The sequence below is a fragment of the Halichoerus grypus genome, chromosome 5 (genome assembly GCF_964656455.1).
Source record: "Halichoerus grypus chromosome 5, mHalGry1.hap1.1, whole genome shotgun sequence".
In the NCBI taxonomy this organism is placed as follows: domain Eukaryota; kingdom Metazoa; phylum Chordata; class Mammalia; order Carnivora; family Phocidae; genus Halichoerus; species Halichoerus grypus.
This window is the reverse complement of record NC_135716.1, coordinates 77,035,592-77,049,183: the sequence shown is the minus strand read 5'-3', so window position 1 is coordinate 77,049,183 and position 13,592 is coordinate 77,035,592. Positions and strand designations below refer to the sequence as shown.

At 36.0% G+C, this 13,592-nt stretch overlaps 1 protein-coding gene across 6 annotated transcripts in view; it reads right to left on the bottom strand.

Moving 5' to 3' along the window:
* The window catches only part of PCMTD1 (protein-L-isoaspartate (D-aspartate) O-methyltransferase domain containing 1), a 63,607-nt gene that overhangs the window by 21,427 nt on the left and 28,588 nt on the right, over nucleotides 1-13,592 (bottom strand). For all 6 annotated transcript variants that reach the window (XR_004919589.2, XM_078072394.1, XM_078072393.1 and 3 more), the window contains one exon: nucleotides 1,738-1,840. Coding sequence is in view for 3 of the 6 variants with exons in the window: in XM_078072394.1 (XP_077928520.1) it covers nucleotides 1,738-1,840 (103 nt within the window). In the remaining 3 variants the exon portion in view is untranslated. The remainder of the gene's footprint in view (nucleotides 1-1,737; nucleotides 1,841-13,592) is intronic.

The following is a 13,592-nucleotide window of genomic DNA, read 5'->3' as shown; positions in this document are numbered from 1 at the left end:
TAGACCTTAAACACTGGCTTTTACTAATAGTACTTGTATATTTTCTAAGTCCAAATGTATTCAGAAAGTCCTTATGTGTACACTGTTTCAACATCAAAACACATACAATAGGAATTCAATAAATTCAACAAAATTCTACAGCTCTAATAAACAATATAAAAAATATTCATTTCATATCTTAAGCATTTAACATGCTACAAATCATCAGACAGACAGAAACACTAGACACAAAAGGATGGTAAAATTGAATCCCAACTTCTTATCAAATAACTTAGGCTAGAAACTATTTCATTTCTGTCAAACATGTTATTCTTGGAAACAGAATATGAACCAACACGGTAAGCACTTGAAAAATGATTCAAATGTGAATTAAATTTTAATTATTTATAAAGACAAGCATAAATAAGATAAAGGATGGTGTTCAGCAAGTTGATGCAGAAAATTCAAATAGCTTGCTCAAATACGCTGAATTACTTATAGAACAAAATAAACCTGAGTATTTTCCAATTCTCTTAAGCCTGCCTGACTGAGGTCTTTAATAACCCAATTACAATCACACCTATACACAAGACCTCCCCTTCCCTCTCTATAACACTGAGGATTTTGCAGCAGTTTTCTGTTCTTCAACCAAAGTGCCACTTGCCAGAGGATAGACACACACTGGCAAAGGCAAGGGGAGTAAAAGCAAAGAGCAAGGGGAGGGAGAGAAAGGGCAGAGAAGGGGAAGAAAAAGGAAAATATACTCCAGCAGACATGCACAGGGCCTTCTCTGCTTCCTTCATGGCACTGTCTCAAGCCTAAGACTCTCTGGGAAGAAGCCCTCAGCTCTGATTCAGACCCCCAAGTTTCTCACCTCCATGGTCATGGCCAGGGTCTAGAGATGAGTGAGGAAGACCCACTCCCAACAAGCCAAGTTGGAACCCTGGTTTTGTACTAAAACTTTGCTGTATAAGGTGACTGAGTTCTAAGCTAGTGTTTCTAAGATTTTAGAGCTTTCTTCCTTTAAAAATAGGACTAGTTGGAAGATATAAATGCCTTCAAATTTTACATAAACTCACAAGAGTTCATGAATTTTAGCATAAGACACCCTTGCCGCATAGTACTGTCATTGCTGAATTTTAGGAACATTACACACAAGAAGACTCCCCTGCCAGGCTAAGGACCAAAAGTCTGTGCAGTGTTTCTTCTAAGACAAAATAAAGAGTTCCAAACAATGGTTTTCTAAAGAAATTGCTCAAACACAACCCTGTCACAAAATAGATCACGGTATTTCTGTGATAACAAGGTAATTGAATGATTTAAAGAAAGTCGTTTGTATGCTAACATGTATCACCCTCATTTTATAAAGAGGGCAGATCTATTAAATTATCACTCCAAAGGTATAAAACCCGTTCCAGAACAGAATTCTCTCAAGCCAAGCATCTTTACATTCTATTTTTAGAAAAGGTACTTGTATATTTAATGAATGAAACATTACCCTACTATCACTAATAAAGTGACAGTAATACAGAATTATAAGTTATTTGTAATTTACTATAGACTTACATAGAACAAAAATTATAGCATCAAATAATTTTTCTAACTTAATTTCTTCCGTCATTTTATACCACACTGATTTTTGCTGCAGTCAACTGAGCAATTCAGGATCAATAAACTACTAGCACTGAGAAATAGACATGTCATATATTTCTACTTATCAACTGCTTTCAAACCAAAACTATAGATATGAATACTTACTTATCAAAGCTATCACTATTTTTGATGAAGCTCTCCAGTTTTTCCTTGGCATATTCCACCACATCTGAATGAAGCTCAATCCCATGATTTATTCCAAAAGGACCTGCAATTGTAGCAGCAGCATGTTTATAAAATATATAAATAAGATGTCTTTACAGAGCTCTTTTAATTTCTGCTCATTTATCTATCACAGGAGCATTTAAAGATGTGCACATCTGCTAGCCAGATTTAAAAAGCTGAATGAAAATCTCACTATTTGCATGGTTTTAATTTAAAAAAGAAGAAAAGAAAAATAGAAAGGCTGTTATAGATTTCTCTCAAGGGAGTAGCTTATCCGTCAGGACAATACTGACAAAGAAATAATATTCCTACATAAAGTTTAAGTTCTTTATCATTACATTTTCATTTATCATTTCTAAAAATTTTATAATTCTAAAATGCCTGAAACCGTGGGCTAACATAGATACTATATAAATATCTCACACCACCCCCCTATATGCTAAATTCCTGGAGGGCCAAGACCACATTCTATGCCTTTTGGAGTTCCCAAACTCTAGCAGAATGTGGCCATCAAGACACTTCATTGCAGAGCTGATCTTACTCTCCTGTTTTAGCATACTTCACACTTCACTTAGTATTTCTTTTACCCATAGCCATGGATAAGTGACATCATAGGAATGAAGAAAAGGAGAGAGCGAGCCCGGGAGATGGTCGACAGATGGTACCCTGGTATACTCGCTGAGAATATGACCAAACAGGATTCACATTTCCTAAAGCTACTGTGCATTATTGCCTGCCCCATGATGCACATGAAAGTAACACCATCTCATCTAGTTAGGCTAATTGCTTTTGAACTTCCAAAACTGAGCCAAACAGGGTTTTCCACTCCACATTTTTGTTATATTTTTGTTTTATTTTGAAATTGGTCTCCTAGGAAAAAGTATGTGTATGTTTATTTTCTCTCTCTTATACATACATATTTTCTGTATCTTGTATCTTAAGAACTAATTAACTCGATATGCCCCCTACTGAATGTCATTAAAAATACAATAATATGGTGGAGTTCTACTGACCTCTAAAATTTTTTAAATAATAAAAGACAGTCATCAATTACCACATTTGAATGTTCAGAGGGCACATAAAAAAAAAGTGATCTAGAACTACCCAAATTATTAAAATTAAACCAAAATGTTTGGAGACTATCTTCAAGCCAAAATCAGATGATGCTTTAACCTACTACATTTCTATCATATTGCATTTGATTAGTATTATTAAAAAAAAAAACTGGTTCTACTTGAAAAATGTATTCAGATAAGAAGGGTAAATAAAAAGGTACTGATCTGTCAAAATACAACAGATAGAATTAACTCCCTTTGCAATGTTTTTATATTTTTAAAGCAAGTTATTCTGATTGATGCAATCTTAATGTTTTGATTTGTTTTCTGTCTCCTTACGATGGAACTGTTGCTCTTCATTTGAAAACTAGAACATCCATCTGATAGCATTTAAGACCTCTCGTAATTCCTTATTTTATCATAAACTGAGTCAAACAAAAATTTACTGTTTTCAAAAATAAAGTGGCTAAAAAATAAACTTACAGAAGAACACACGGTGACGTCTCTTTTTAATTTATACGGAATCTGAATATTTCGATAACTTGAATTTCCATAAGGAAACAAAGAATGTTAGGAAACACTGAATAAAGTTTTCCTCATTAAAAAAACTCAAATTAAACCAGTTAATTTAATATTATGTACATAAGCAAAATACTGTTCTATGAAATGAATTCATTTTACCCTTTTAAAGGAGATCCATTTAATGTAAAACAGAGACTTCCATATTTTCATCATCTAGCTATACTAATCAACTATTTTTATGAAAACAAAACAAAACTACGGCTACATGGGTAAGAGATCAATGAAAAACATCAATATTGCTGTAATTTGAAGCTTCCTGTTAAGACCAAATGCATAAGCACTATAATAGAGGTGTCAAGTAAATCATCTGGAAATCAAGGCTTCTATTCAGTCTCTCAAACTGCTTTCTTAACAGGGACTTTGACCTTCAGAGTTCTAGATCAAAGGGACTACACAGGTGTTCATCACTTAAAGACACCACTGGTCTCTTTTTCCTTTCCTTGCTTTCTGCTTATTGTCTAAAACCAAAGTGGCAACTTTTGGAAATAAGGTTAAAGTTCATTAAGAAAATTTCTTAAGAATGTTTTTCATATAACTTTTCACATTACCTTGACATAAAATGAAAACAATTTCATTAACATATAAAGGATTTGACATTATCATAAACAAACATGCAGAATAGACCATTAACTTCTAGTGCAAAAACACCATTTATGATTTCTTAGTGAATGAAATTAATTTAAATAACACGGAGACACACCTTTATCACTAATAAACTGAATAATAATTAACATATTGAAAATAAATCTATAAATCTAAAAGAATGCATTATTAAAAGGCAGAACTTAAATAGCAATGTCACCAATATCGCATTTATTTAGAATGTGATATGCAACTAGAACACATAAAGTGTATGATAAAAATGTAGAGTGATACTGTTTATTACAACTCATATTTGACATCTATATTAAATAGAACAGAAAAATAAAACAAAACTAAAAAAGCATACATAGCTGCTTCTAAAGAAAGGGATTAAGAGATCTAGGGTGAGAAGGACAGACACATTTCCATCATTACACCCTTTTGTCTAAAGTGTCTTGACTATACCTGTAACTTTTTCCAACAAAAAATATTGGGCTAGTCAAAGAGATGAGAAAAACATGAGTATAAGGTTTTCAAATTAATAAAATAAACAATAGAAAGTAATTCTGGCAGAAAGGTACAATGGAAAGGTCAATGGAAAAAAATGAAACAGTATCCAAAAGAAACTTTGTCAACACTTTCTAACACCATATCTAACAGATAAAGCATAAATTTAATTTTGTATTCAATAGTTTCCAATGCTATTTTGTATTTGCCAATGCGAAGGTTTTTCTATAAAATGAGAAAGGCATCATTTTTGTAATACATATAAAAAAATAAAAGTACTAACAGTTGACCATTATCTTTAATAGGTAAACATTAAAGGAAAAATAGAAATATACACAGTACACAGAAATCAATTAAACACAAGAAGTGTTTATTAAGACAAATAGTTACTAGAAAAACCTAGGTATCCTATGTAATATTAGATGTGATTTTTAAGGCTGGCAAAGGCCTATTTATTAAGAGCAGTAACAAATATAACAAAATTCCAATATAATAAAATCTAGAGACTATTTTTCCTTTGTAGTAGTTGGATCTAATCTAGCTCATTTATATCAGTCAATAATAAAACCATATATGTTATATAAAGGTCAATAATTATTAGGTTTAGGTGCCTATTCAACATATATATCTCTTTTTTACATCAATGTTGACCCTATGTGACACCCAATATTCCAGCTTCGTTCTCTGAGGCACCCTGAAAGGCCGTTTTGAGTGTGGTATGCAGGGCAGAGCTGGCCTGAGGCAATCCAGGGAAATCAGGAGAGCTTCACACGTTTTAATCAAGTTTTCAGTGCCTTCAGTATTTTGTGTAAAGCTAATTTACAGAACACAGCCACAGGCAAAAAAAAAAAAAAAACAAAAAAACTTCATGATACATAAACTAGAAGAGCTCTCAAGATAAACTAATTTAAGATCCATCATTTCAATTGAGGACTCAGATCTACATTCTAGGGAGCAGTAGGAAAGAGAGTGGATTTAAGGTTAGATGTCTTAGTTTCCAATCCTGGTTCCTCCTCCTAACAGCTGCATAATCTGAGACCAGTAACTTACCCTTTGAAGTCTTTCCTATTGCATAAAATGGGTTCCTGGGAAAATCAAGTAAATTATGTACAAGTGCTTCACCCACTATAAAGTACAAAATGGGTACAAATTATTAAAAATCGTAACGTGCCCTCTCTTTGTATACAGAACTGATTAGCTATAGAAGCAAAACCATAACCTCTAAGTAGTTCTCAACTCTGACTGCATACCTGGGAATTTTTAAATTATATTTAAAAGTAGATTAAATTTAATTTAAGCTGTAAATGCTTGGTTCCCAACCCAGGCAGGCAGAGGGAATCTCCTAGGGTATGGCCCAGGCCCTGCAGATAATCTTAAATGCAGCCCAGGTTGAGCACACCAGCCACATCCTCCTAATTTTTAAAATCTCTTTGGACTATCCAAATCTCTGTTCTCACTAATAATAAGTGTTATCAAGAGTTAATAACTGCAAATAAAAGCATTATGGATAAAACTAAGTATTTACCACAAGAGGGAGCAGGTGAATCAGTTATTTGGTTTCTACGAACCTAGTGTAAAGTTTCTCAGTAAGAACTGAAATATATAATGTAAAAACATCTCTTAGTAAGTTCCAAAGATATTTTATTACTAATTTCAGTTGTATAAAATAAGGCATCTTTGGGAAGACTTCTAAGTGAGTTTATAAGAATTCAGGGACAGTAACATACGGTAAGCAGACAAGATTAGGTTTCACTCTGTGAACACCTTGGAGTATAACAAAGAGACATAAAATAGTGCAAAGGTAGATAAAGGAAGGGGAGTAAAAGGAATCAGCAAAAGATTAGGTAATCATTAACTAGATAAAAAGAAACATCTCATGCATTGACACAAGATACAATTAATTTCTTATGGTTTCTCCATCCTATTATATTACACAAAAAGAGCATATTAAAGAAAAACAAACGCTCAAATGTTTACTGAGTCTGGCCACCTTAGCATAACTATTCTGAAGCTAGCTGGCTATATCTAAGACTAGACTAGAGACTTGGTTCTCTGCTCTCTAGTTTAGGAAAGGCCTCATGAAGCAAGTCCTGAAAAATTTTCCAGAAGTTCCAGTTCCGGCCCCTCGAGCTCCTCTCAGCTGATGGATTATAAATGCGGTTTTTCTTTATTACACTTTAATCTCAGATATATGTTTAAACAAAATCTGAACATACTGGTTTAAATAGTCACAGAAAATGGATCCAAACCCCTACGTAAACGACATGTCTAAAATACCAAAAACAGACGTCACAATCAGCTCATTTACATATTTCCACCAAGCAGGCTAATACTCAATTCTAATATGTTTACAACTTATGACTATCTCACACATCTACAGTAGAAAATTAAAATAGTTTCTACAAAAGTAAATTCAGTAAACAGAGAAAAAGTTGTGCTCACCTACAAAACAGAAAATAGTTCTAAAAGCTAATTTAAACAGCTTTAGTTCTTGATCTAGATTGTTTTTAATGCAATCATTTCCCCTGGAAGCCATTTTCAGCAGCTCTTTCATTCCACTGGGTATTTATTTGTGAAATACCTGAAGATATGCTGGGGCCAGTGAAGTGACCAATTCACATAATAAACATTTAGTGAACTAAATGAAGAGAACAGCCAATGAAACTGACATAATGCTTCTACTGCTAGTTCAGAGATGATATGCACAATTTCAAGGTTATGGGATGTGTCTTATGCACTGCTTTATCCTCGGCAGCTGGCGCAATGTTTGCTATAATAAATATTTTTTGAAAGAATGATAAGTACAAAAATGTAACTATGGTCCCAAAGTTAAAAGGTTCACAACCAAGACTGAGGCAATGATATACAAAGCCCAAAATGTTTATTTTTCATGTCTTAATTTAAATATAAAGTACACTAGCAAAAGTCATTAAGTATATGTCAGATCTATTTTATGTTATTATCACAGAATGAGGCATTCCACAGAAGACAGAGATAAATACATTCCATTCAAAAGAAATTTCTTATTAATTTTAGCTGTTGATAGGAATCTTCTAAAATGCAATACATATTTTCCTTTATGTACCTAAGAAAAATATGACTTCAACTATTATCCCTAAAATCATGTGAGTTTTATATAAAAGTAGAGGTATCCCAGGCTCTATGAAGCTATTTTTTAAGTGGGGAGACAACCAGAAAAAATGGAGAAAAGGAAAACCTTTTAAAGTATGCCTTTTGAGGGGCTCCCGGGTGGCTCAAGTGGTTGAGCGTATGACTTTTGATTTCGGCTCAGGTCATGATCTCAGGGTCATGAGATTGATCAAGCCCCATGATGGACTCCACTCTGGGCATGGAGCCTGCTTGGAATTCTCTCTCTCCCCCCTCCCTCTCCCCCCACCAACACACAGGCGTTCTCTCTCAAAAAATAAAAATAAAAATAAAAAATAAAAAAATAAAGTATGTCTTTTGATTCTTTCGAATTTTTTTTAACCTTAGCAATATGTTACTTATTCCATAAAATATTAGAATAGTCTGATGTCCAGGTTTCCACCTGAGTAATTTTTTTTTTTTTTTAAGATTTATTTATTTATTTGAGAGAGCAAGAATGAGAGAGAGAGAGAGAGTACATGACGGGGGGAGGGTTAGAGGGAGAAGCAGACTCCCTGCTGAGCAGGGAGCCCCATGCAGGACTCGATCCCGGGACTCCAGGATCATGACCTGAGCCAAAGGCAGTCGCTTAACCAACTGAGCCACCCAGGTGCCCCTCCACCTGAGTAATTTTTGGTAGAAGAAAAGTACCTTTCACCAGAATGAGAAACACAACAGAAAGAACATTTAGAGAATGGAGACAGAAGGGGACAGTGCAGCACAACCTGCTCCTTCTGGCTCTGGGGCCCATTTCTGGCCCCTCCTGGGCCGTTCTCAGGCAAATCTCTTAATACTTTGGAAGCTCATTTTCTCTTTTGTAAGATAAAGCAAATAAACAACCAGGTTGAGTTTTTAGGATTTAAAATTATTAACAATTTGAGGTATGTGTATGTACATGTTTCCCCAAGTAGCACTGGTAATTTGGTGTTTGTGGACATGTGCACAAATGACCTCAAAAGCCACCATCTAAGGGTACAAACAAATTTTAAGAAGTAGTGAATTCGCAAACAATAGGGATCAACTGTATTTGGTACAAGGATAATCTTGAATTGGGTATAGTTAATCCCAAAGGTAAATAAAAACTCAAGATGCTCAAAGAACCACCTAAGATTTTTCACACCACTGAGGGGATTGCCTTAAAACTTTGAAGAACAGTGTGAGGAAACAGAACCAGAAATCACTATGAAAACTTTAAAATTTCTAAAACCCATACTATTTCCTAATATTTGATATTTTTATTACTATTGGTTGCCCAATAATAATAAGCAGTAATATCGCATAAACACAAAATCATGTGTCTTTTTAGAGGTAGCAGCAATGAAAGAGATGGTTGAGAGTAATGACTTCCACTCCACAACCAGAAGTGAGGGGGGAAAAAACTCTAAGATACAGAAAAGTAATGGTAACTCAATATAGAGTGTGTGGGCAGAAGATGCTGAGAAGTCTAACTAGTACTAAGAAGGAACAGTTTAAACAGTGACAAGCTTTACTGATTTCAGAAAATATGACTAGCCTAAATGAAATGGTTCTTTTCAAAACAGATTTGCTCAGAGCCCAAAATAAAGCACATACCAAGAGCCTTTGTAATTCCTAAAAAGAAAAAACAAAATACCCTCCAAAAAAAAAAAAAAAAAGGGATAGAGGAAAAACTGAGGTGTGGTTTAATGCAGAAAATGTGCTCTACTTTAAAGAGAACCCTGAGAACCTGCAGAATGTGTTTTGTCTTATCAAAAAGAATGGGGGAGGGGAGCTGAAGACCACTCTGGATCTCCCTGATTCTCTGGCTCACAGTGAGCCAAGATAGATTTCTAAAAAAGGTGCTTAAAGGATCATGAAAAAATATTTGAGAACTGTATTTCTGATAAAGGGCTTGTAAGCAAAATACAGAAAGAACACTTACAACTCAATAATAAGAACACCCAACAACTTAATTAAAAAATGGGGGAAAGATTTGAAAAGACATTTAACTAAAGATATAGGAATGACTAGAAAACACAGGAAGAGATGCTCCTCCACATCATTAGAAGGGCAAGTTAAAAGCACAGCAAGATAGCATTTTATACCTACTATAACAGCTATTAAAAAAACAAACAAAAAACCACACAAGCATCGGTGAAGATGTGGAGAAACTAGAACCTCATTCATTGTGGGAATATAAAATAGTGCAGCCACTGTAGAAAATACTTTGACAAATTCTTAAAAAGTTAAACATAGGGGCGCCTGGGTGGCTCAGTCGTTTAAGTGTCCAACTCTTGGTTTTGGCTCAGGTCATGATCTCATGGGTCATGGGACTGAGCCGCACTCAGCGGGGAGTCTGCTTGAAAGATTCTCTCCCCCTGCCCCTCCCTCCACTCACCCTCTTGTGCACGTTCTCTTGCTCTCAAAATAAACAAATCTTTAAAAAAAAAAAAAAAAAGTTAAACATAAACAACATAGAGCCCAGCAATTCCACTTCCAGGAATCCGCCCAAGAGAAACGAAAATGGATGGTCACCCAAACATTTGTACATTTTGAATGTTCACAACAGTATCATTCATAATAGCCAAAAAGTGGTAACCCAAATGTCCATTAAGTGGTGAACGGACAAAATGTGGTATGCCCTTATAATGAAATATTATTCAATCATAAAAAGGAAAGAAATACTAATACATGCTACAGCCTTGCAAACATATTGCTAAGTGAAAGAAGCCATACACAAAAGACTATATATAATTGTATTTATATGAAATGTACAAAGAAGACAAATCTATAGAAAAATAACGTAGATAAGTGGTTGCCAGGGGCTAGGGTGGGGACAGGGAGTAGATTCAGCCAGGCATGAGGGATCTTTTTGGGGTGATGGAAATGTTCTCAAACTGAACTATGGTAAGGTTTGCATAACTGCAAATTTACCAAAACTCAGTGAACTGTATACTTAAAAATGGGCAAACTTTATGGTAAGCTATATCTCATTAAAGGGAGAAAGGGGGCTAAAATGAGAGCTAAAACATGAGTATCTCAAGTCAAAGGCAATCTAAAGGCAGCTGACTGAGGGCCATTTAATGTCCTCCGGTAAAGAGATAAAGACTATAGAGACCAAACATGGTGGCAACACGTAGCTTAACTAATCAGCCTTTTGGACAATACAGCAGCATTGGACAATATAATGCTGGCAGTGAGTTGCCTGTCAAGCACATAAGCTTGCCAACTGTTTTAACTTCAGAAACTAATGTTGTCATGCCGAGGTAGTGGCAAACATAGTATTGGAATGATTCTGGCAGTTTCTCCAGTCATTTCTATTAACTCAAGAATTAGTCAAGAGACTAAGGAACTCATTAAGTTGGACGAATCCTCATATTATAGGTTTAGAAAATGGGAGTGAATCCCTAAGCAAAAAGGATCAGAACGGAGAACCATCCCTACCTGAATCAGAAAGATGATCAGACCAATTTGCCTTCATAGACCTGATATTCATAACACAAGTCTGGGAAGCAGAGGATTTGGGAGCCCTCTTCTCTTGGACCCTATTTTTCAACAGGACTCTTTAGGTATGGAAAGACAGTACTGAGAGGAGAATTAAGTAAGTGCTTGATTCTTTGTGAAAGTCCTTAGTTCTAGGAAGAGTCTTAAGGAGAAGCAAGTGGAACAACAACTTATCTTCAATGTGAAACTAAACAAGTTACCTAAATGAGGCACATTGGGAGTCAGAGTGATCCATTCTCTAGGTCTGGAGCAAAAATAAATTCCACTTATGAATAACTGCTTCAAGTATACTTTAATCACAAGAAATTTCCTGAGGTTAAGATAAACCTAACTTCCTCTCACTGAACAAAAGCTCTCGCAAGACTGCAGCCCATCCTCTACAGGTCTGTTTCTGGAGAGGCGGTGGAAATTCCTCAGTGTGCATTTTTCTTATCTGCATTACCAAATCACAAACACCCTGCTCTCCCTGCCTTAGCCACAATTCCTCCAGATCATGCTCAGCATGTCCTCAAATGAGAATCCCTGCCTATGGTGAGCACCTGTCATCCCCATCTTGTGACTAGGAGAGAAACATGGCTTAGAGCCATGATGTTACAGTTACTTAATAAGGACAGAACTTCTGTTAGTAAGGTCACTGTGAAGCAATGAAGCAAAATCTGATTCACCATACTCAGATAATTGTAGGGAACATGTAAGCACCTTTCTTTGGGTCTACCTTCTTAACTTAAAACACTCACAAAGCAAACCAAAAAAGGAAGGGCAGGGGTAAAAAGATAAAGCTTCCTCAGTAGCTAGACAGATCCAAGATTTACTAGCTGCAATCACGGATTTACAGACTATTCTTTCTGCCTTTCCTTCTTCTTTAAAGTGTTTTTATCTTTCTCAGCAAATGACCATTTCCCATCAAAAAGAAAGAAACTTTATCTTGGTCTTGACTGCAGGGTCACACACAGATAAATCCTGGAATAAAGTCCAGTAACCATAGTCATACATGTAACTAAAGACTCCCTGGAGTCTTGTAACAGAAGGAAAATATCAACTGCATTGTGGATCACTTACACAGGGGTCTGTTTCTCCATGCTGCCCTCTGGTATGGGTTTAAAGACATTCCAGATATGATAAAAGTGTGAGGTCAACCTACAAATGCATCTGGCCACAGGAACCTCATCTCTTGGAGACTGAGACTGAGGAGTAGAGTTTAAGGGGGCAATCTCACTGCTAGCAACGTTGCTAATTATGAACCCCCTCTTCCCTGCAGGCCTTTGGCTAAGACTGACCTCCCTCAGCATGAGCCAGCTGACAGGCCTAGAGAGGTGGAAGACAGGGTAACAGGTGCTCTGAGGCTAGCCAGACGTGCTAGGAGGCCTAGACTCCAGCCTAAAGTTGCCAGAGCTGGTCAAGAAATGCACTTTCAAGAAGGCAACTCCCATTTTTCCAAAAGCTCTCTCTACTGCCTCAACTAAGTTCCTTTGATTTGGAGACAGTCTCAAACCCTGAGATTCCTTTTTCAAAAGTTAATAGATAAGTGGGGTTCCCAACCTGCAGAGAAACTCCTGTCTCAGGAAGGGCAGGAATACCAAATTTAAATGTAAGCTGCTTAATTTCTTTCTTGGTAAAAATTAATACTTTGCTACTTTTTGAGCATATCATTATGAATCAGAAACTTAGCATGGGATGAAACAGATTGTTTTATGTATTAGGTTGTATTATGTATTAGGAACTGACTCAGTTGTCTTTATGAAGTAGACATAGGTTCCATGGAAAGGAAGGAGCTAGTCAGTGTGTAAGAAAGGGGAATTTCAGGCCTGAAAATGCCTTATTAGTCATTTAATGTGACTATATAATTTACTGTCAAAACTGGGACACTTTGGGAAAGAAAAGGACATTATAAATACTGATGCTAGGACAAGAGGGATAAACTGGGACTGACTCAGCACCCTGCAACAGGGAGTCACCCTACTAGAGTATACTCATTTCTCTCTATTCAAAATCCTTCAATGATTCTCCATCACTGCAGGGTGAATTTTAAATCACAGTCTCATCCCTAGAACTCAGCCATATGCCTCAACTATGGCACATACCACACTGGATGACAATGGCTGATTTTCTGATGTCTCTCTACTCCTGCCAGTCTGTGAACTCAAGGACAAGAGTCTACGCTGTGGGCCTTGATGCTCTACCTTAAGGCTCGTCACAAAGTAGCACTCGGTAAATACCAAGTGGCTTAGTAAAAATAATGGTTGTTCAACCTCCACCAACATCCTAAGGTCTTAGCGCTTATTCTCCTCCATCCATGCCTTTTCAACCCACATTCTGTATTTTGCAGGTGTCACTTCCTAGCTATGCAACTTGAGGCAAGTTAGTTAACCTCTGTGAGCCCCCATTTACTCACCTACATACACAGGAATCCTAATAGTATGTACGTCACAGGATTATTAGGAACATTAAATGAGTGACTCT